Source organism: Microcaecilia unicolor, chromosome 4, assembly GCF_901765095.1.
Source record: "Microcaecilia unicolor chromosome 4, aMicUni1.1, whole genome shotgun sequence".
Classification (NCBI taxonomy): Eukaryota; Metazoa; Chordata; class Amphibia; order Gymnophiona; family Siphonopidae; genus Microcaecilia; species Microcaecilia unicolor.
The window spans coordinates 253,144,126-253,165,042 of NC_044034.1; the positions used below are offsets into that span (position 1 = coordinate 253,144,126).

The 20,917-nt window shown below is 42.3% G+C and overlaps 1 protein-coding gene across 1 annotated transcript in view; it reads left to right on the forward strand.

Moving 5' to 3' along the window:
- The window catches only part of PDCL3 (phosducin like 3), a 36,948-nt gene extending 16,264 nt beyond the window's left edge, over positions 1-20,684 (forward strand). The window contains exons 3-6 of the mRNA XM_030201425.1: positions 1,240-1,330; positions 7,585-7,728; positions 8,357-8,565; positions 17,638-20,684. Coding sequence (XP_030057285.1) covers positions 1,240-1,330; positions 7,585-7,728; positions 8,357-8,565; positions 17,638-17,780 — 587 coding nt within the window. The 3' untranslated portion in view covers positions 17,781-20,684. The remainder of the gene's footprint in view (positions 1-1,239; positions 1,331-7,584; positions 7,729-8,356; positions 8,566-17,637) is intronic.
- Positions 20,685-20,917: the final 233 nt, after the last annotated feature.

Consider the following 20,917-nt stretch of genomic DNA (forward strand, 5'->3'; position numbering starts at 1 on the left):
TTGGGATGTCTGGGCGTTGGGATTTTTAGTAGAATGACCACACAGACATCCCAGCAGAGCACTGGGATAGCCTAGGGGGTACTTCAATGGAAGTCACATAAAAGGTCCCAGGTACACATCTCACCATAACCCTTTTATATTGTATGGTGAGCCCTCCAGAAATAGCAAACAAATATACTGTACCCACCTGTATACCACTACAATAGCTTGTAAGCCTGCAGGTGTTACCTTATGTAGGTACAGTAGGTATTTTGTGGGGTTTGGAGGGCTCACACTTTCCACCACAAGTGTACCAGTTAGAGTAGGATATGGGCCTGAGTTCCCTTCTCTACAGTCCACTGCACCAACCACTAGGCTACTCCAGGGACTTTCTTGCTGCTATCATAGTATCTGGTATGTACTGTTGCTTTCACTTCTTAGGGGAGTGGGAGGGGGGTCATTGACCACTGGAGGATTAGGTGGGAATCATACGTTCATCCCTTCAATGGTCATCTGGTCAGTTTGGATACCTTTTTAGCACTTAGTCATTACTGAAACAGGTCTGGACAAAAGTGTTCTATTTTTTTGGGCTCAACGTTTTGTCCATGTAACATTATTGCAGAAAAACGTCCAAATCGTCCATCTACTACTTTACACCATCTTTTGGACGTTTTTCTGTTTCAAAAATTAGCACCTTAGGTACTGTCATTTTTAAAAGCCAGATGAACTTCATATGAGTGAAGGTTACAGTACAGAGTTTGGCAGCACGTGAGGCCTTGCGGACTCCATGCTGAATTTTCTGGCTGGAATTGCTGCTACTGTGAGCTAGTACTACTTTATAAGATAGGAGACATCATGGCAGCAGGCCTAGATAGAGACTTTGCAGAAGCCATTTGGGCCTGGCTTGGATGTCTTCTTTGTATGGAATAATACAACGGCAATATAAGTTATGCACGTGACAGAACAGGCTCCTGTCCTCAGCCCCTGCCTCAGTAAATCAGTCTGTAAGATGCCATCGACTTTTGTGTCACTTTTAATGATATGTGGTTACTGAAAAATAAAATGATATTCCCATGACATGCCTTGCGACTCTGTCTTCTTCTATAAAGGATGTCCAGGCCACAACAACATTTTGTCTTTTTTACCACAAGAACTACTGAAAGTTGTCTGAATGCAGAAAAGGTTGGTTGCACTGTAAGAAGCTCCTGGAAGTTGCTGTTGGTGCAGAGTGCCTCATGCCAATATATTTGCTTATTTCAGTGAAAACATATGAAGACATGACCTTGGAGGAGCTTGAAGAAAATGAAGATGACTTTAATGAGGAAGATGAACGAGCCATAGAGATGTACAGGTCAGAAAAATCATTTTTGCTTCTGTAGTTACCTAAGTAGACCTTTTACAAATGAGCGCTATAGATTTTGGCGCAGATATTCCTATTGGCATCTCTAATGTTTAGCGCATGCGAATCATGCTACCACACCTTTGTAAAAGACCCCCTAAATTAATTAGTTTCGTGAATATAATGCATGTGAGGAAAAACTGTAGGAAAGAAAAGAACAGATTTGCTCAACTGAAATTACAAATCTATTTTTTTATTTTGATCATAAGTGATTTCCTTTTTGTCTTTTTGTTTACTTAACCTTCTAATTATGCTTGTGATAAGATACAATAGAAAAAAGCATTTTCCTATATATATTTTTTAAATAGGACACTGGCATACACGAAAAAAGCTATAGATAAATGTGAATACATTTTTATTGTGAGGGGGGATCTCAGTTGTCAGAAGATAACAATGGTTCATAGATCCTGCTGCTTTCAATATGCCAATATAAGGCTAGACTTGTAGCTTTCCATTATTCTAGAACTTGTGGGATAGTTGTGTTCTTCAACCAGCAGATGGACAGAGAGAGCCAAAAATTGAACTGAGACATCTCTCTCTTGGCATCCAGTCCAGCTGCTCAGTATTTTCTATTTCCAGCAGGTAGATGGACCCACTTTTCAGCCACTGGTTCTCAGTGCTTTGCTCCTGGTCCAGTTGGTCAGCTGGTCCCCATTGAGCTTTGCAGATGACTTGAGTCTGCAGAGTCATATCTGGAGGTCGTCAGATCCCTCTCTCTGATGCCCTGCAAATCTTCTTCTTCCCTCCCTTCACCTCTTCCCCTGTTTCTTGTGGAGCTCTCTTTTGCAGCACAACAACCTTATAGAAAAAAAAATAATAAGGAGAAGGAAGAGATTTGCTGCAGAGCATGGGACAGAGTATCAGTACTGCCTTTCTCATCTGTGTTAAAGACTTGTGGAGATTGTGAGCTTGGGGGAAAGCAGCCAGCAGTGGTATGTCTGACTAAACTTTGACTCGGAACCACTTGGAAGGCTGCAAGTTCTACTTGGTGCAGGGGAGAGATGCTGACTTACTGCTTGGGGACACATTGTACTGTGCTTGTGACAGTCGGGGTGATTGCGACTCCCATGGAAGCAGTTAAGTGGTGTTCTGAATGTGGAACCCAGTGGCCGCCGTTGGGGCATTGCAGTGTGTGGAAGCTGGGAGTCCTGCAGGACATAGAGGAAACAGTCAGCGGCAGCACATCTTCAGATTTGGCACAGCATCCGAATATGCCAGGTTCGTCAAGTTCTCCATCAGGGCCAGTATTCAGTTTGATGCAGGAGAGCATGGTAACAGGAGCCATTTTGGGGGGGGTGGGGGCTGACTGGCAGTGAGGAGCAGCCTCTGTCTGATCATCCGTGGAGCACAGCCACCATTTTATAGACTCAGGGCCCAACAGAGCATTCAGCTGCATTGGAGTCTTTGTTTTCTCCGGAGTTTATATTGCTCTTACACCAGGCCTATTGACTGAAGCAGGGACTGTCACAGTTGATGCAAGATGGTTCACTTTCTCGCCCTGCTGCCTCTTTGTCTCCTAAGAGATCTCCCAGGAGTGGGCATTTATCTCTGCATCTCCCTCCTTATCTGATGTGGCCTTGGTCTGTTCAGAGGAGCTATCATTGAAGGAGCTATTAGAGGAGGGGGATGATCTGAAAGTACTGAGGTTGTTTCATAAAGAGGAGCTCTTTACTCTTATTTCTGAGAGCCTGGCAGCGCTTTCCTGTGAGGAGCTTTCTGCTTCAGCATCAGGAGCTCCATCTTTGTCAAATCACGAAGGGGCTTAGAAGGCCTTCTAAGGCCTTCTCGATGCATCCAGACATTCAGAACCTGATTATAGCAGAATGGGTCTCACTGGACGTGGGGCTGAGAGTGGAGAAAAGCCATAACTCGCCTCTACCTGTTAGTTCTGGAGGAGAAAGATAAATTGCAGCTTCCCAGGGCGAACTCCCTGGTTACAGCAGTGACTGAGAAGACCACCTTGCTGGTGGAAGGGGTCATTGTCCTAAAAGATCTAAAGGGATAGGAAGCTAGAAGGCTCACTGAAACAAGCCTTTTTAAAGTGGCCTCTTTGGGCCTTCAAGCAATATTGTGCAGCTTGTTTGTGGCAAGAGCATGTCTGAAGTGGCATCAGCCACTTGGCGGATGCTATTTATGACATGTTAGGGGTTACGGCCCAAAGTATATCATTGGCTGTCACTGCACATCGGCAACTCTGGTTGCGGCACTGGGCAGTGGAAGCAGCGTTAAAGTCACATCTAGTTAAACTGTCTTTTTGAGGCAAGTGACTATTTGGAGAAGACCTCAGTAACTTGGTGAAAGAACTGGAAGAAACTAAGCCACAGGAATTGTCGGAGGATAAACCAAAAGCTTCTGGTTGTCCATCTTCAGGTAACTCTTGATCTCTTCTTTGAAACAGCAGATGGTACCGGCTGGTTGTCAGCAGTATGATCAGATGTCCTGCTTTCAGGCACACCAGTCTTCCTTTCATGTGGACAGGAAGTCCTTCTATCAGTCAGCTAGAATGGCCAATTCCTGCAGAGCTTCGCAATGATGCAAGACTAGTCCACTCTTCTCTTCCTCTGGTAGGATGACGTCTTCAGGAGATTTGAGAGAAGTGGGCCAAAATCATGTCAGACCAGGGGTTCTTGCAGAACATTACAAGTTGGAGTTGGGAACCAAGGTGGTCGAGGTTCAGGCCACCATAGATTCTTTGCTGGCACTCCAGGCCATTTTTCCAGTTCTCCAGGCCAAACAGGGACAAGGCAGATACTCCATCTACTTCATTGTTCCAAAGAAGGAAGGCACCTTAGATACACCTTAGATCTCAAATGTCTAAACCGCTGCCTCTGAGTGTCTCGCTTTTGCATGGAGAAACTAAGAGCAGTCATAGCCTTGGTTCAAGTGGGAGAATTTCTCACCGCCCTCGATCCCAAGAAGACATACTTTCATATACCCATAGGGCCACTGCATCAAAGTTTTAAATTTTTCAGTACTGGGCTGTTGCTTCCAGTTCAGGGCTTTGCCCTCAGTCTCACCACATCTTCAAGAACATTTTACAAAGGATATAGTGGTGGTGGCGTTGTTTCTATGGTGCCAGGAAATCGGAGTTTACCTGTATCTCGACAACTGGGTCATTCGTGCGTCATTCTATTCAGACAGTATGTTGGCGACGGACAAAATTGCCTGTCTTCTGCAGTCATCATTGGATTGGGTGATCAGGAAGAGCAGACTAACTCCATCGCAGATGCTGGAGTATCTGGGCGTTCTGTTTGACACAGCATGGGAGAGGATCTTCCTCACGGAGCTCAGGAGGTCGAAGCTGGCTCAACTGACTCTTCTCCATAGTTAAGGTAGGCCCAGGGTCTGGGACTATGTGCAGATTCTGGAGTCAGTGATGGCGGTGATGGAAATGGTGCCATGGGCAAGGGCTTATTAGTGGCCATTACAGGAGTCTCATCTCAGCTGCTGGTCTCCGAGGTCACAGAAGTATGACCTTCGTCTTCTTGAATTCCAGACGGACTGTGCATGGGTGGTTGTCGGCCAGAAATTTGACTGTCGGAGCTCATTTTTCGATAACACAATGGGAGGTGGTGACAACAGATGCCAGCAAGTTGGGTTTGGAGCTCTTTACAGGTTCCATCTGGCACAGGCACCCAGACTGAACAGGAGTCTTGATGGTCGATAAATCGCTTGGCGCTCTGGGCAGTGCAGAATTCCTTATGCAATTTTGCTTCTTACTGGCTGGGGCCCCGGTACAAGTTTTCTCCAACAATGAGACCGTGGTGGCTTATATCAACAAGCAAGGTGGGACCCTCAGTTGTCCGATGGTGGTGGAGGTGGCCTCCCTCATGACTCAGGCAGAGAAAAATCTTCTCTGCTTGTCAGCAGCTCACATCATGGGATCCTTGAATGTGGAGATGAACTTTCTCAGCATGCACTCCTTGGACTAGGGAGAATGGGAACTATCTGTCCAGAGGTTTCAGCTGATAGTGGACCGATGGGGTTCTCCACTTCTAGACTTGATGGCAACGAAAAGCCTTTGGACAGAACTGGTTTGATGAGGGTCGATGCCCTGGTTGGAGACGCATCTACTGTATGTCTTCCCTCCTTGGCCCATGATTGGTCGCATGTTAAAAAGGATCACATTGCACTGGGATCGAATAAGTTTTGTAGCCCAAATTGGCCAAGGAGGCCATGGAATGCAGACCTGATTTTTAACTGCAGGACAGGATGAGGGTCATCTCCATCTTCCACAGGTACACGGCCTACTGATGCAGGGTTCAGTGCTCATGGAGGATCCGTGCCCCTTTGGTCTTACGTCTTGGCTGTTGAAAGGGCTCAGTTGAGATGAAAAGGTTATTCTGATTTCATCATTGCTACCTTGCTTCAGGCTTGGAAACGCTCTATATCCATGGTATATGTGAGGGTGTGGAGGACGTACAAGTCTAGTTTGCACTCAGAATACCATCTTCCTTCTCTGCTCAGAATGCGCACATTCGAGCAGGTCTTCAGAAAAGACCAGCGTTGGGTTCTCTAAAAGTTCAGTTTGTGGCTTTGGCCTGTTTTAGAGGCCAGCTACAGAAGACGTCTCTTGCGGCTCACCTGGATATCGTTCGATTTTTGCAGGGAGTGGGCCACATGCAGCCTCCCTTTTGTATGCCATGTCCAGAGTTTAAATGTAATTTAGTCCTTAAGTTGCAACTCTGCCCAGTGCTACCCAGATGCTGCGCCAAGAACACCTATATGTGGACCAGAGGCAAGTGCAACACAACAGAAGAATCTAGCAACTGCCCTCCTGATTTGGGGTTTGGGTGAAGCACAGGGCAGTAATACCTGACACTCCAGTCCTATATACTGTGATCCAGAGCAAGTACAACACAACAGTAGAACCTAGCAACTGTCCTACTATTAACAGTGATTAAAATTATAGGAAGCAGGATTATTATTAGTGTTCATGCATTTTTCTCTTCTTTTAATCGCTACAAAGGTGATTTTAAAGCATTTTACACATGTAAAGCAAGTTCTACGTACAGACGTTGGCCATTATAAAATTGTACATACAAAAGTACATGTGGTCTCGTTAGCTTGTGTGTTTGTATGTACAATTTTATAATGGCCAACTTCTGTACATAGAACTTGCTTTACATGTGTGAAATGCTTTACAGTCACCCTTGTAGCAATTAAAAGAAGAGAAAAATGCATAAACACTAATAATAATCCTGCTTCCTATAATTTTAATCACTGTTAATAGTAGGACTGTTGCTAGGTGCTAATGTTGTGTTGTACTTGCCCCGGGTCACAGCATATAGGACTGGAGTGCCAGCTCTATTAGTGCCCTGCAGAGAACTGGCCTGTGCTTCACCCAACCCCAAAATCAAGAGGGCAGCAGTGAGAGTGGAGCAGATAGAATCAGGGAGTTACTCTGCTTTTTAAGCCAGCCTCTTCCCTCCTGTCATTTTCCAGAGGCTGATGCAGAGAAAAGAAAAGGTGCCAGTACTAAGCACTCAAGTACCAACAGACAAAAGCCCTGATTCTATTTGTTTTATTATCTTTTGTTATACTGCCGTAACAAAGCAGTTTACAGTGAAATAAAAATTATATATAATTGAAAGGAACGCCATTAAAATATAGGACAGAAGAAAGAGAGCAATTAAAAGCAATTATATAGTGGTTGAACCATGCAGGGCAGCCGAGGTGTCTGCTTGGAAGGTGGAAGGAAGTAGGAGAGAGGGAGTGGGGGCACTGAATGGTGGAGTGAGGTGTTTTATACTCTCAAATAGTTATGGCACTGCACTTGAAGAGGTGAAAGCTGAGGGAAGAGAAATCTCCTCCCTATCCCGTTTCCCTTGCTCCTTCTCTCCATCCTCTCTTCTCTCCTCAGTTTCTTTCTACTTTATCTCTCCATCCCTGAGATCCTTGTCCCCATGTATAAAAAGAACAAAATTATTCAGATATGTAAATTAGTTTGTCAGCTTAAAAAAAAATCTCTATTTTACAATAAAATATGTATTATCTAATATATAAAATTATGTAAAAAATTATACAGAATTTCAGAAATGTTTCTGTAGATTTTGCTACCTAGTGCCAAAGAGTCTATCCTGAATTGCTATACATTGAGTAATTTTATAGAAGTGATCAGTAGTAACAGGAAGTTGGGGGCTGGGGTGTGTCTGGGTTATGTGTAGCATCTATTTTTAAGTTAATTTTGTTGGATTATCGCACAGACAGCAAAGGATAGCACAGTGGCAATCAACCCAGCTAAGGAATAAATTTGGAGAAGTGTTGGAGATATCAGGACAGGACTATGTTCAAGAAGTAACAAAAGCTGGAAAGGATCTGTGGGTGGTTTTGCATCTGTATAAACAGGGGTAAGTAAACCTTTTATAACATGTTCAATTTGTATTTTCTTCAGAAGTGTGAAAGTTTTAAAATAGCTATTTCACCAAAACTAGTCCATGCAGTATCTACAGGTTTTCAGTGCCATGTTCTGATTACTAAGGGGCAATTTTATTAAGCCGCAGCAAAAAGTGGCCTGCAGCAGTGCGAGCGTGTCTTTTGGGCATGCGCTGGGCCAATTTTTACCGCGCCCTGGAAAACGGTTTTTTTTTTTTTTAAGGGGCCAGAAAATGGACGTGTGGCAAAATGAAAACCAGCATGCGTCCATTTTTGGCATGAGGCCTTACCGCCACCCATTGACTTAGCAGTAAGGTCTCATGCGCTAACTGGACAGTAAGCATGCAGTGTGCTTCAACTGCACTGTTTACTTGTCGGGTATGCGCCTCATGGTACAAAATAGAAAATATTTTCTATTGCGTGTTTTTGACGCAGGCCAAATTCGGAATTGCCACCCGGGGCACATAGTAGCTGGGCAGTAATGCCGATTTGGTGCCCGCTGTACACGCGTAGGCCCTTACGTGCCTTTGTAAAAGGGCCTGTAACTGTATTAGCAATCTTGTAGGTATTTGTACAGTTTCTCGTTTTTCTTTGTTTTCTCAGCATTCCTCTCTGTGCTTTAATAAACCAGCACTTGACTGGACTGGCAAGGAAATTCCCAGATGTCAAATTCATCAAAGCTATTTCTACAACCTGTATCCCCAATTACCCAGACAAGAACCTTCCTTCTATTTTTGTCTACTTTGAAGGCGATATCAGGGCACAGTTCATTGGACCGCTAGTGTTTGGAGGCATGAATTTATCAAAAGATGGTAAGTGAATTTCTTGACTATTTATAGAGGTAATGCAAAAATTCAAATGGAAAACAGTTTTTAAAAGTTTGGATTTTTTTTTAATGGATATTCAAATGGCAGTTTTTAGAATATTTAATAGTTTCAGCACATCTTTTTTTAGTGAAGATATGTAAGGGGGTCTTTTACTAAAACTTAGGTTGAGTTATCTGCAGCAGGGCCCATTTTATTCCAATGGAAGTATTCCATTGAGTTTTCCAATGGGAGTGGAGGAGTGGCCTAGTGGTTAGAGCACCGGTCTTGCAATCCAGAGGTGGCCAGTTCAAATCCCGCTGCAGCTCCTTGTGATCTTGGGCAAGTCACTTAACTTTCTATTGCCTCAGGTACAAACTTAGATTGTGAGCCCTCCTGGGACAGAGCAATATCCAGTGTACCTGAATGTAACTCACCTTCAGCTACTACTGAAAAAGGTGTGAGCCAAATCTAAATAAATATAGTATATTGTATGATTTATTTAGTGTTTCCTTCTTAGATGGTAATGAAATGTATTTAAAACTCTGTAAGCTTGCTTGTTACCCTAATTACAATAAATGAAGAGTTGTTCTAGGGGTGGGCGGGTGTTGGGGAGGGTGATTGGGAAGACTAAACTAGATCCTGTAGTGCCTGCTAGATTCTGTTAATTCTGTGGTACAAAGTTTTTAAATCTAAGTGGAAAACACTATGGAGATTAGTTGATAAAATTTGCTTTTTGTATTTTTATTTTGCCTAACACTTACCTACAATTCCTCCTTTAAGCCCCAATCTTTAAGTTCCCAAAGCACAAAGCAAAATAGCGTTCTTACCAGAGAAATGTCCTTGTCTCTCGGAACTTCTCAGAAAGGAAGTTCAGTGGGACCTTTCCTCTTTATATAGTTTTGAATCTAAGGGGCCTTTTTAAAACAGTCTCTTTGAAGCTGACTCAGCAACCTATGCAAGTATTCTACTTCCCCACACCTTAACACTTAATTGAGGTCGCTGGATGAGCTACCGGAGAAATGTCCTCTTCTCTCGGAATTTTTTGAAAAAGTCATTTGCTGCTGTTGTGGGGTAAATTCAGCATAAGTTGTTAAAAGTAAGACATATTCTATAACAGCAGAGTTGCACACCAAGGGGTCATTTTACAAAGGTGCACTGAAAAATAGCTTGCGGTAGCATAGGTGCGGGTTTTGGGCGCGCGTCCATTTTAGGTCTGAGATCTTACCGCCAGCCATAGACCTAGCAGTAAAGAATTTGGGCGGTAATGACCTACGTGCGTTAGATGCCACTTGGCACGCATCTGCTACGCGCGCCAGAAAATAAGATATTTTTCAGACGCGTACCAAAATTGAAATTACCGCAAGGGCTAACGATAACCGGGTGGTAACTCCAATTTGGCTTGCGTTGGGCGCACATAGGCGCCTACGCAGCTTAGTAAAAGGGGCCCCAAATCTGTTATAGAATACTAGAGTAAGTCCACAGCTATACATCAAACTTCAGATGCGACCACTTATGCAGTGTCTACGGCTGGCATAAATGGTGGCACCTAAATGCAGCAGTTGGATGCATAATGCAACTGTTGTATAAACGGCGTGCAAGAATAGTTGGAACAACCCTGATGCGCCCATGTCTCTCCCACATTAAGGGGTCCTTTTACCAAACTATGGTAAAAAGGGGCCTGCACTAGAGTCAGTGCATGTTTTTGTTGCAATCTGAGGCTCCCTTTCACTTACTGCTCAGCCATTTCAGGAGGGGAGCACTTACTGCCACCCATTGTGATAAGGGCCCCTGTGCTAACTCAGCAGTAACTGGGCAGCACACAGCACTGTCCAATTACTGCCAGGTAAACACCGACGCTACAAAAATAGAAAATATTTTTGCAGCGCTGGAAATGGCGTGCGCTGGGGGTGGGAGCTACCGCAGGGCTGCTGCGGTAGCCCGGCAAGAGTTCCTGTTCGGCGTGCGGTAAGCCCGCGGTGGAATTACCACTGCTTAGTAAAAGGGCCCCTAAAAGCCTCCTTTGATTCGTATGCGAGAGAAGTTACAAAGTCAAGTTAATTCCAATTATTGGTATTTATCGCCAATGTGGTGCAATTAGTTAATTGTTGTGCATGCAGCTAGCCCTATTCTATACGTGTGTGCCCAGCTGTGCACCTAACCTTGAGGGTCATGTATAGAATTTGGAGGGGGCTGTTACTTAAATGAAACCCAAGTTCTCAGGCCTTAGCTTTTTTGGCTTACTTCAGTCTTGTGCATTTTATATTAATAGTGAAATATAATTAAGAGGCATGTGTTTGCATTGCTACATGTCATCAGATTACACTTAGCAAAGCATTATGGCACAAGAGGTTCAGGGGTCCTTTTACTAAGATGCGCTGAAAAATGGCTTGTGGTAGCGTAGGCGCGGGTTTTGGGTATGCACCAATCCATTCTTCAGCACGCTTGTACAAAAGGCCTTTTTACAATTTTTGCTGAAAATGGACATGCGGCAAAATCAAAATTGCCACGTGTCTATTTTGTGTCTGCAACCTTACCGCCAGCCATTGACCTAGCGGTAAAGTCTCACGCGGTAACCAGGCGGTAATGACCTACGTGTGTCAAATGCCACTTGGTACGTGTCCGATATGCGCGTCCGAAAATAAAATTTATTTTTTGGCCGCACGTATCGGGCGCGTGCCAAAAATGAAATTACCGCAAGAGCCACACGGTAGCTGGGCGATAACTCCATTTTGGCGTGGGTAGATACTTACACAGCTTAGTAAAAGGGCCCCTCAGAGAGGTTTTGTAGTAAATGGGAAGGCCAGGGAACCACATCCACTGGTGTTCAGTTGCTGTGCATTCAGCGTAAAATGTCATGTAAGCAATTATCCTGTAAGCTTTTTTATCTTGTCTTATGTAATTAATTTTTACTAGGTAAATTACTAATCATTTTAAATATATTATTTGAGAGAGAGAAATTAATGAGCCCAGAGAACAGAATTAAAACCATTGTTTTACTTTGGAGCATTTTGTAGTGGGGAATCAGTTTCATAAGTGAGAGCTGATTTTTTTAAAAAATGGGCTTCAGTTTTAATTTTATATCAGATTAACGGGTGGTCGTGGAATTACCCACAGCTATCAGTTCTCCATTTTAGGGTGCCAGGAATTGATTTTCAGTTAACAAGAGCAGGGTGAGGGATCTAATCTTACACTTGTATAAGAAGGTCCTAGTACTCAGGTATACATATAAAGTATCGCATGCCATGTAAAATGAGTTTATCTTGTTGGGCAAACTGGATGGACCGTACAGTTCTTTATCTGCCGTCATTTACTATGTTACTATTAGAGACTTGCATTTGAGTTTGTCTTCATTTCCATTTTATGTTTTTATGAAAATGGGAAATTTAGTGGGGGCTGAGGGATGTGATGTGATAGTTATTAATTTCCTTTTGTCTGACGTGAGTTAGATTTAAAGATTGAATTGCCAGTGGGGAACAAGAGAGGACATGGGCTTAATTTCTAAAATTGATTTTGATCTCCTGGGAAGTCATCCAATTTATGAGACCATATAAAGTAGTGTTACCGCTGGTGATTGAAACCATTTTATTCTTATTTTTAAAGTTTTCAGGCTAAAGAACAAATTAGAAAAGTATTTCTTTTGAAATAGCAGTACATTTCTTAAAGAAGATTTACTCTATTCAAGCCTTCTTATTTGCCTGCAAAGTATAAAAGTACTGTATATGAGGTGGATGATTCGGGATGAGATAATCTACTGGTGTTTCTTGACTTATCTGCAGTGTTTGGCACAATTAGTGATTCACTCTTGCCGCTTAGATTGAGGGAATTCGGGCTCGGGGGCAAAGTATGGAGCCAAGTGCAGTTTTTTTTTTCTCTCTGATAGACCACAGGGGCCTATTTACTAAACTGCACCAAAGTTTTGCAGTTGTTACATAGTAATTGCCAGAATTAACATGTAGTAACTGCAAAGCATCTGTATTAACTGTTTGGGAGGGGGGGATTTAGGGAATTCCCAACTGCTTTCCAAATGGTTAGTATAGAGAAAAGTTCATTACTGCATATAAACTGCATTGCAGATAAATCACAATGCAGTTAACTGTTATCTGCCGTGTTAATAGTGCCCAGATATTTAATGCCGGTGCTCGGACAAGGCCTGGCATTGAATACCTGGGCATATAGCCGGAGGCAGCGAAAAAAATCGCTGAATGTCTCTGGCTAAATATTTACCCTGAGCTCGTATTCTTAGACCCTACGCTTTCAGTGGAAGAGTTGATCTCTGGTGAAGGCATCATTTGTTTTTGACTGCTAAGATATGTTGGGAATTTTGTGGAATCTAAGGATCTTTCTTCTGTATTCTTTTAGTTAATGTAATATTCTATTTCTTCTCCTGCCCAAAAAATACTTACCTTTGATTCGGAACATGGCACCAGCCTGATAAAATATGAGAAAAGCTAGGACTCTGGCTAATTTTTAGGAAAATTCATTGGTTGCCAGTTTGAATGCAGGATACAGGCCGGATTTTATGCTGGACATTTAGGGGGGTCTTTTGCTAAAGTTTAGCTCAAATTATCTGCAGCAGGGCCCATAGGAATAAAATGGGCCCTGCTGCAGATAACTCAAGCAAAGCTTTAGTAAAAGACCCCCTTAAGGCCTTGCTCTATCAGGGCCCTACTTACCCATCAAGTCCGATATGTAATTATATCCACTGAAGCATTGTGCTCTTCTCAAAAGCTACTGTTACATGTTCTAGTATGAAGCAGAGTAAGTTTTACAACTACCTGAGGGAGAGCATTTGTTGGTTTTGCTCCTCCGTTGTGGAATGACCAACACCTTTAGATCTGCAACAGGAGAGTAGTTGCCTGCTCTTTCTTACAGGGACAAAACCTGGCTGTTTAGTAAGGTATTTGTTTAATTCTAGAGTGACCATCTGACGATTTCTTCTCCAGGATGTAGGTTTGTTTATGATGGGAGGCATTGGGTTTCTTCTCTGAGTGATAGTCTTGAGTTGAGGGGGAGGGTAGGAGCTTCTGCCTCTTTGCTGTATAGTTATTTTACTGTGCTGTGTATTGTTTCCATGTCTTAATTAATGATGTTGAGTTCTGTAACTTGATCAAAGCTAAATAGGTGAAGCGAGGAATAACGTTTTTGAAAACTAAGTATGCTTAGATATATGGAGTACCTAAGCGTATAATTAAATTGCAAGGTTTTTTATTCGTTAATTTGTGTTTCTAAGTGCCGTGCTATGCCATAGATTTTAGTTCTCCACTCAAAAAGAATATACTAAGGGGTCCTTTTACTAAGGTGCGCTGAAAAATGGTCTGCGCTAGTGTAGGTGCATGTTTTGGGCATGTGCAGATCCATTTTTCAGCGCACCTGTAAAAAAGACCTTTCTTTAATATTTGCTGAAAATGGACGTGTGTCAAAATAAAAGTTGGCGTGCGTCCATTTTGGGTCCGAGACATTACCGCCAGCCATTGACTTAGCGGTAAAGTCTGTCACGTTAACCGTGCGGTAATCGCCTACGCGCATCAAGTTGGAGTTACTGCCCGATTTTCGCCACGTGCGAGAAAATAAAATATCATTTCTGGTGCGTGTAGTGGACACGCGTCAAAAATGAAATTAGCGCATGCCATGCGGTAGCCGGGCGGTAACTCCGAATTGACACACATTGGGCGTGTGTAGGTGCTTACGTAGCTCAGTAAAAGGGCCCCTTAGGCTGTTCTTAGGTGTTTACAAATTGTAAGTTTCAAGTGTTTATTTTCCAGCTCATTAAAAGCTACTCAGAAGTCCAAAAAATAATTGCTTATCAGCATTTTTACACCGCAAGTACTGTTGGCTGGGTATTTTACACAAGTGAATTACATATGTACATTTCTATTGCTTAGGAGTTAGTACAGAAAAGGAACAATAACTAAGTGGAAGATACAAGGCAGGCCAGGGAAGAGGTGAAAGAGTACTAGAAGATGTAGTGGTCTTTTGCTTTCTATTTAGTAAATACATTTTAATATTTTTGAAGCGGGAATGTTGTATTGCCCTAAAAATAATATTGCTTCAGTATGGAGCAGGTTTCTTTTGGTGATGGCATTTTATAGTAAATTTTATGAAAGAGGACAGTTTCACACTATCAGGCTTATTTTTCGAAAGAGAAGGGCACCCATCTTTCGACACAAATCGGGAGATGGGCGTCCTATTCCCAGGATCGCCCAAATCGGCATAATCGAAAGCTGATTTTGGGTGTCCCCAACTGCTTTCCGTTGGGGGGACGACCAAAGTTCCCTGGTCGGAAGCATAGCAAAGGCGGGACTGGGGCATGCTTAACACATGGGCGTCCTCGGCCGATAATGGAAAAAAGAAGGGCGTCCCTGACGAGCACTTGGCAGACTTTACTTAGTCCATTTTTTCTTGCGACCAAGCCTCAAAAAGGTGCCCGAACTGACCAGATGACCACCAGAGAGAATCGGAGATGACCTCCCCTTACTCCCCCAGTGGTCACTAACCCCCTCCCACCCTAAAAAAGAAACTTTAAAAATATTTTTTGCCAGCCTCAAATGGCATACCCAACTCCATGGAGCATTTTTAGTGGGTACTGCAGTGCACTTCAGGCAGGCGAACCCAGTCCCACCCCCCCCCCCCCCCCTTACCTGTTACACTTTTTGTGGTAAATGTGAGCCCTTCAAAACCCACCAGAAACCCACTGTACCCACATGTAGGTGCCCCCCTTCACCTGTAAGGGCTATGGTAGTGTTGTACAGTTGTGGGGAGTGGGTTTTGGGGGGAGGGCTCAGCACACAAGGTAAGGGAGCTATGCACCTGGCAGCAATTTCTGAAGTCCACTGCAGTGCCCCCTAGGGTGCCCGGTTGGTGTCTTGGCATATGAGAGGGACCAGTGCACAAAGAATGCTGGCTTCTCCCACAACCCAAAGGGCTTGGATTTAGTCGTTTCTGAGATGGGCGTCCTCGGTTTCCATTATCGCCGAAAACCAGGGACGACCATCTCTAAGGTCGACCTAAATGTTGAGATTTGGGCGTCCCCGACCGTATTATCGAAACGAAAGATGGCCGCCCATCTTGTTTCGATAATACAGGTTTCCCTGCCCCTTCGCCGTGACATCTTGCGAGGACGTCCTCAGGAAAACTTGGGCGCCCCGTTCGATTATGCCCCTGTATGGCACTCATTTTCAAAGCACATAGACTTTTTGGGGTATTTTGAGATGTCTATGTGCCAAAAACATCCAAATAGCAATTTTGGAAAGGTGGGAAAAAACTTTCCAACATTGCAGTTTGTCCAAATAGCAAGGGGGCATGTTTTGGGTGGGAGTAGTGAGGGCCCAAAAATGGACATCAAACAGCAATAATCAAACAGGCAGAAACGTTCGTGTTAGATTTATGACGGTCTAAGTTAAACCTGTTTCAAGCACGTCCAAGGTAAAAGAAAAAACAAAAGTGCTCTATTTTAGCAGCTAACCACTGCAGGGATTAAGGGATGACCCCTCTATAATTCTCCAGTGGTTACTGTCCCCCACGCTCTCCCCTGAAAGTGAAACTAGAAAGATTCAAGGCTTTATGAGAGCCTCGGGTTATTACAGGCATTCTGACCAAAGCAGGAAGCAAGTGTGAGGAGTAGTCTAGTGGTCAGTGCAGTAGATTTTAAATCAAGGGCTCCCATTTCAAATACCACTTTAACTCAATTTTTTAAAATTGTGAGCACTCCGGAAACAGAAATTGTGATGAAAAGTGGGTTTTCAGGCCTGTGGATTCTAATAAATAATTTTATGGAAATGTATTTCTTCTAACTGGCCAGCAGGTGGCACTTGTTTTCAGTTTTAAAGCTCTTGCAGAAAAGATTGCTTTCTCTTTTCCAATTTAGCCTTGAGAAAAGGAAAACTTGCAGTACCATTGGCCAGATATTTTCAAAGGTTGGTGCTCTGGGCTCTGATTGGTTCTGGACTCTGATTGGGTCTGGACTTCAAATGTAGCCTGGAGGTACTGGATCTTTTTTTAATCTCAGTGTGGGGTTACAGAGGAGAAACATCTCTGTCCTAAGATCCTGTAGAAGGCTTGTGAACAGTTAATTTCCTGAATTCCCCAGGTGCTACCCAGGTAGTAACAAGCTTTAATGTTGATCCTTGTTTTGGTTCTCTGTTATTGCTTGCTGTACTTTTCCATCTGTTTTTTTTTTTTTTTTTAAACGTTCACTGTTCAAATTTTTCATGATATTACATCAATTAATTTATTAACCCTGTTTGTTCTGGACTGACTAAGAATCCTGGTTTGTGTTTTTGGGTCTGTGGGTGCTTTCTAGAAACTGTGAGACCCCTGGAGTGTGGCCCCAGTGTCCTAGAAATCACCAGGGAATAACTTGAGAGTGGGAGACTAGCCCCGAGGCAAGTGGGACCCAGCCAGTGGGAGAAGGATGCTAGTATAGAGCATTGCCCAGGTGCAGGCGAGTCTGGGCAGTGCTGGGCAGACCCTTTAGGTGGCCGCAAGGTAGCCCCAGGTGGGTGCTAGGCGTTTCGTGACAGAAATATACCTACTGTACCTAAATGTATAAGCCACCTGCAAGCCTGAAGGCTATTGAAGTGGTGTACATTCAGGTACAGTAGGGATTGGAGAGCTCACAATTATAAAATAAGAGTTAGAGGGATTTGAATGGGGGTTCCTTGGTTTAAAATCCACTGCACTAACCACTAGGCTACCCCTCTGCTCTGCCTGGATGTCTCTGTGGCCATTTTTCTCAAAATGATACCAGACAGATGGCGCTTTCCTTGTTTGTTTGCTGTTCATAAGTTGGACATTTCATTTTGCAAAATGGCTATTCATTTTGGATTTTCTCAGCATAAAGACTTCCATCTCCCAGCCATTTTCAAACAGAAAATCTGGACATTTTTCCTGTTTGAAATTAGCTGTGAGATAGATGCTTATGAGCAGGACGTCCCAATTCTGACTTGGATAACTTTTCGAAACTGTCCCTCTGTCCCTTTTTCCCTACCCTATAAATGTTCTTTTTCCTTCATGAGATTTTATTTTTATGCGACTTGTCCCTTTTTGTCTTAGACATTTTATTATCTATTTGTGTCTTAGAACTGGAGTGGAAGCTTTCAGAGTCTGGTGCAATTAAGACCGAATTGGAGGAAAACCCCAGGAAGCAGATTGAGGACCAGCTGATGAGCTCAGTGCGGTGTTCTGTTCCCAGCAAGAAAGACAGTGATTCTGATGATGAATAATTTGTGTACTAATGTTACCCATTTTCTAAGAACGTGTCAAGACCGAGAAACTGAAATGTAACTCTCAATCAATTCATCCTGTATTTCGATTAGCTCCAGCATCAGATTAAGCAGAGTCCTAGCCCACTGAAAAGTCCTTGATCTGCAGATGTGCATTGTGAGCATTGATTTTTGGATATGTTTTGAGATCGTCGTATAATCTTTTTGCACACATTGCATTGTACCTGCATTATGCTGGATAGGAGAGGCACAGGATTTTGTTTTTGTTTTTTTTGAGGGGGTGGAGGGGAAGAATGGATGAAGGTTTATATCAGAGATTACTTATACTATGTATACAAAGGGTATTCACGATTCCAATATAGCTACTACACATAAATGATATATAATTCCAGGTAATTATCATAGAGTTTTCATATTGAAATACTTTATTAACAAATACTTACAATTCAAATCTCATATTGCACACATAGTTTTCCTAACTAATTTCACGATGTATCCATTTTATATTTCCCAAGCAGTTTTACCGGCAAAGTTTTCTTATCGGTTTGGGTGAAACTGTTGGAGAAAGATAAAATGGTTACATGATGAAATTAGTTAGGAAATATGAGATTGAATTTTAAATATTTAAGATTTGTTAATAAAGTATTTCAATATGAAAAATCTGTCATAGTTCCCTGGAATTATATAGATGCTTGTACAGACATAGATACCAAGCTGTTGGGATCTACACTAATACCTACAATCAGGGAATGTGGCACTGCTTACCACCTGATCTAGTCATATCTTTAGCTTGCGTTCTTCCCCAGTTGTCTCTCTTTTTTTTGTCTACATATTGTTTTCAATGGAGGGGCTAGGTCTGATTGAACTGGAGGTCCAATGGAAGAGGAGGAAACTGCAGAGCAGAAAGTAGATGAAATAAATATAAGAAAAATTGTTCAATAATACTTCTAACAGCTGTCCCAAAGCAAATCCCCATTATGTTTAATTCTCTTAATTTTTAACAACATTCAACTTATTGGGTTGCCTAGATAGCAAATGCTCATAATAAGACTCATTAACAAATTATAAGGACAACCTTAATCATAAGAGCAGCTTATCTTAAGCTTATAAAACATGCATTCAGCAGAACTTTGAAAGATCTGTTTTGAATGGGATGTTAAAACTGCAGCACATACTAAACAGCATATTACATGAAAGAAGAAGCTTTCACTCCCCAATGAAAATTGGCTTTTTTTTGTTTGTTTTAAAGAGTGTAGATAGGCAGAAAAATCGGTTACTAGCATTAATCTTTCTAAAGCTTTAGGAGAAAAGAGTTATTTATGATAGTTTTTTTTAAAGGGTTTTAATTTATAATCCAAAATAGCTTGATTCAGACTTGCAATACTAGTGCTGGCTTTATTCCTGTCCCCTCCCTTCAGCCAAATCCTTTTGCCTTCTGGTTCTGCATTTGAAAGGTGGGCAGGGTCAACTGATAGGAACACAATTGGCTCCAGCTGTCATGTGACCAGTGTGACAATCCCTGGCTTGCAGATCATATGGATACCCATCTGCTATAGTTGTGTATCATTATCATGTGTTTTATTAATGATCATGTTGAATAGGTGATCTGAAAATAAGGCCCCAAAAGAAGAAGGTATTTAAATCCTGTTAGATAAGGCTTTTAAGTGAAGACAAAACATTTCAGAACCAACTGTGAATGTTTATGAATGTTTATGCAATCAGTGTGTTACGCACAAAATGTTACAGTGAAGATTAGCATAAGTGGACATTTATATAAGATCTCTTACAGGAGAGATATGACAAAACCAAGTTAATGGGTTGTTTAAAGATTAGACAATCACAATAAATTTAGTTATGCCTTGTTTATTAAGTAGTTTGGTACCATTATCTAGCAGAACGTTATTTAAAAGCACTTACATATCTAGCAGTGACCACTAAACATAAACTAGGGAATTCTATAAATGGCGCAGAAATGCATTCTGACAGATGCAAGGTGCCAAAACGAGTCTGAAATGGCAGATCAACATGGAAATACACATACGAGCCCAGCTATAGGATATTGCCTGTGTATCCATGCACGGTTGCAAAGGGGGCGTTCCCATGGGAAGGGGCATGGGCGGTCGGGAAAATTGTGCATAGTATTTCATTTTGCCGCACATCCATTTTCTGCTAAAAGAAAGGTCTTTTTTGCAGGTGCGCTGAAAAATGAACTTGTGCGTGTCCAATACATGTGTTACACCAGCACCGGCCACTTTTTCAGCGCACGTTAGTGAAAGGGCCCCTAAACCATTTAGCTATACAGATAGTGGCTGAGCATCATTGCTATACATATAGCACAGTGGTCATATTTATATTCGGCACTGCTGACTATATATGAATGATTTAGGTTTTAAACCATGTATTGTTCACAACTTCCTATTGCTGCTTTCTGTGCTTGCCGATTGGATGTGCCTAGCAACTGACCTCTTTTTACCTTCATCTGAAAATTGTGAGGTATGCCCATTTTTCCTCCATACTTCAGAGCCTGTTTGATCTTAAGCTGTAACCATGCTTTCCCACTTCTGGATCCCCTAACTCTATACCACTACTAAGTCACTTTCTTATATCTGCCACTCATTCTATGAAATAATTACTTACATCTCAGTGAAGATGCTTAGTGAGTCTTGACACCATTTCTTACCCACTGAAGCAGGGTGTAAAGAAGGGAATATAAATTTAAAACATCTTTGTGTTCCACATTTTCTCTCCAGCTTTGTGGTAATGTGAGCATAGGCCAGGTGGCACCGTGCCCTATTTTTTTCAGATGTAAATAATTTGTACAAGAAGACCCTGAAGGTTTTGCCTGACATTCATAGAAACAATTGTTAAGGGCCTGCTGAGCAATAAATGTCAAGTCACAAAAGATGCCTTATACTCTGTTTAACCAGTATTTATTGTGGCCGGGGGCCCATAATGTATTTGCTCCTTAAAACGAAAAAAAAAAAGAAAATAAATTATGTAACAAATATTTTGTGCTTAAGTACATATTAAATTTGTATGAAATATTTGCAAGCACTGTAAAAGATGACTATTGAACAGAATTATAAAAGTGAAATGTTTAAATGTAATTATTTAGGGCCTAACTTTATAACTAAATG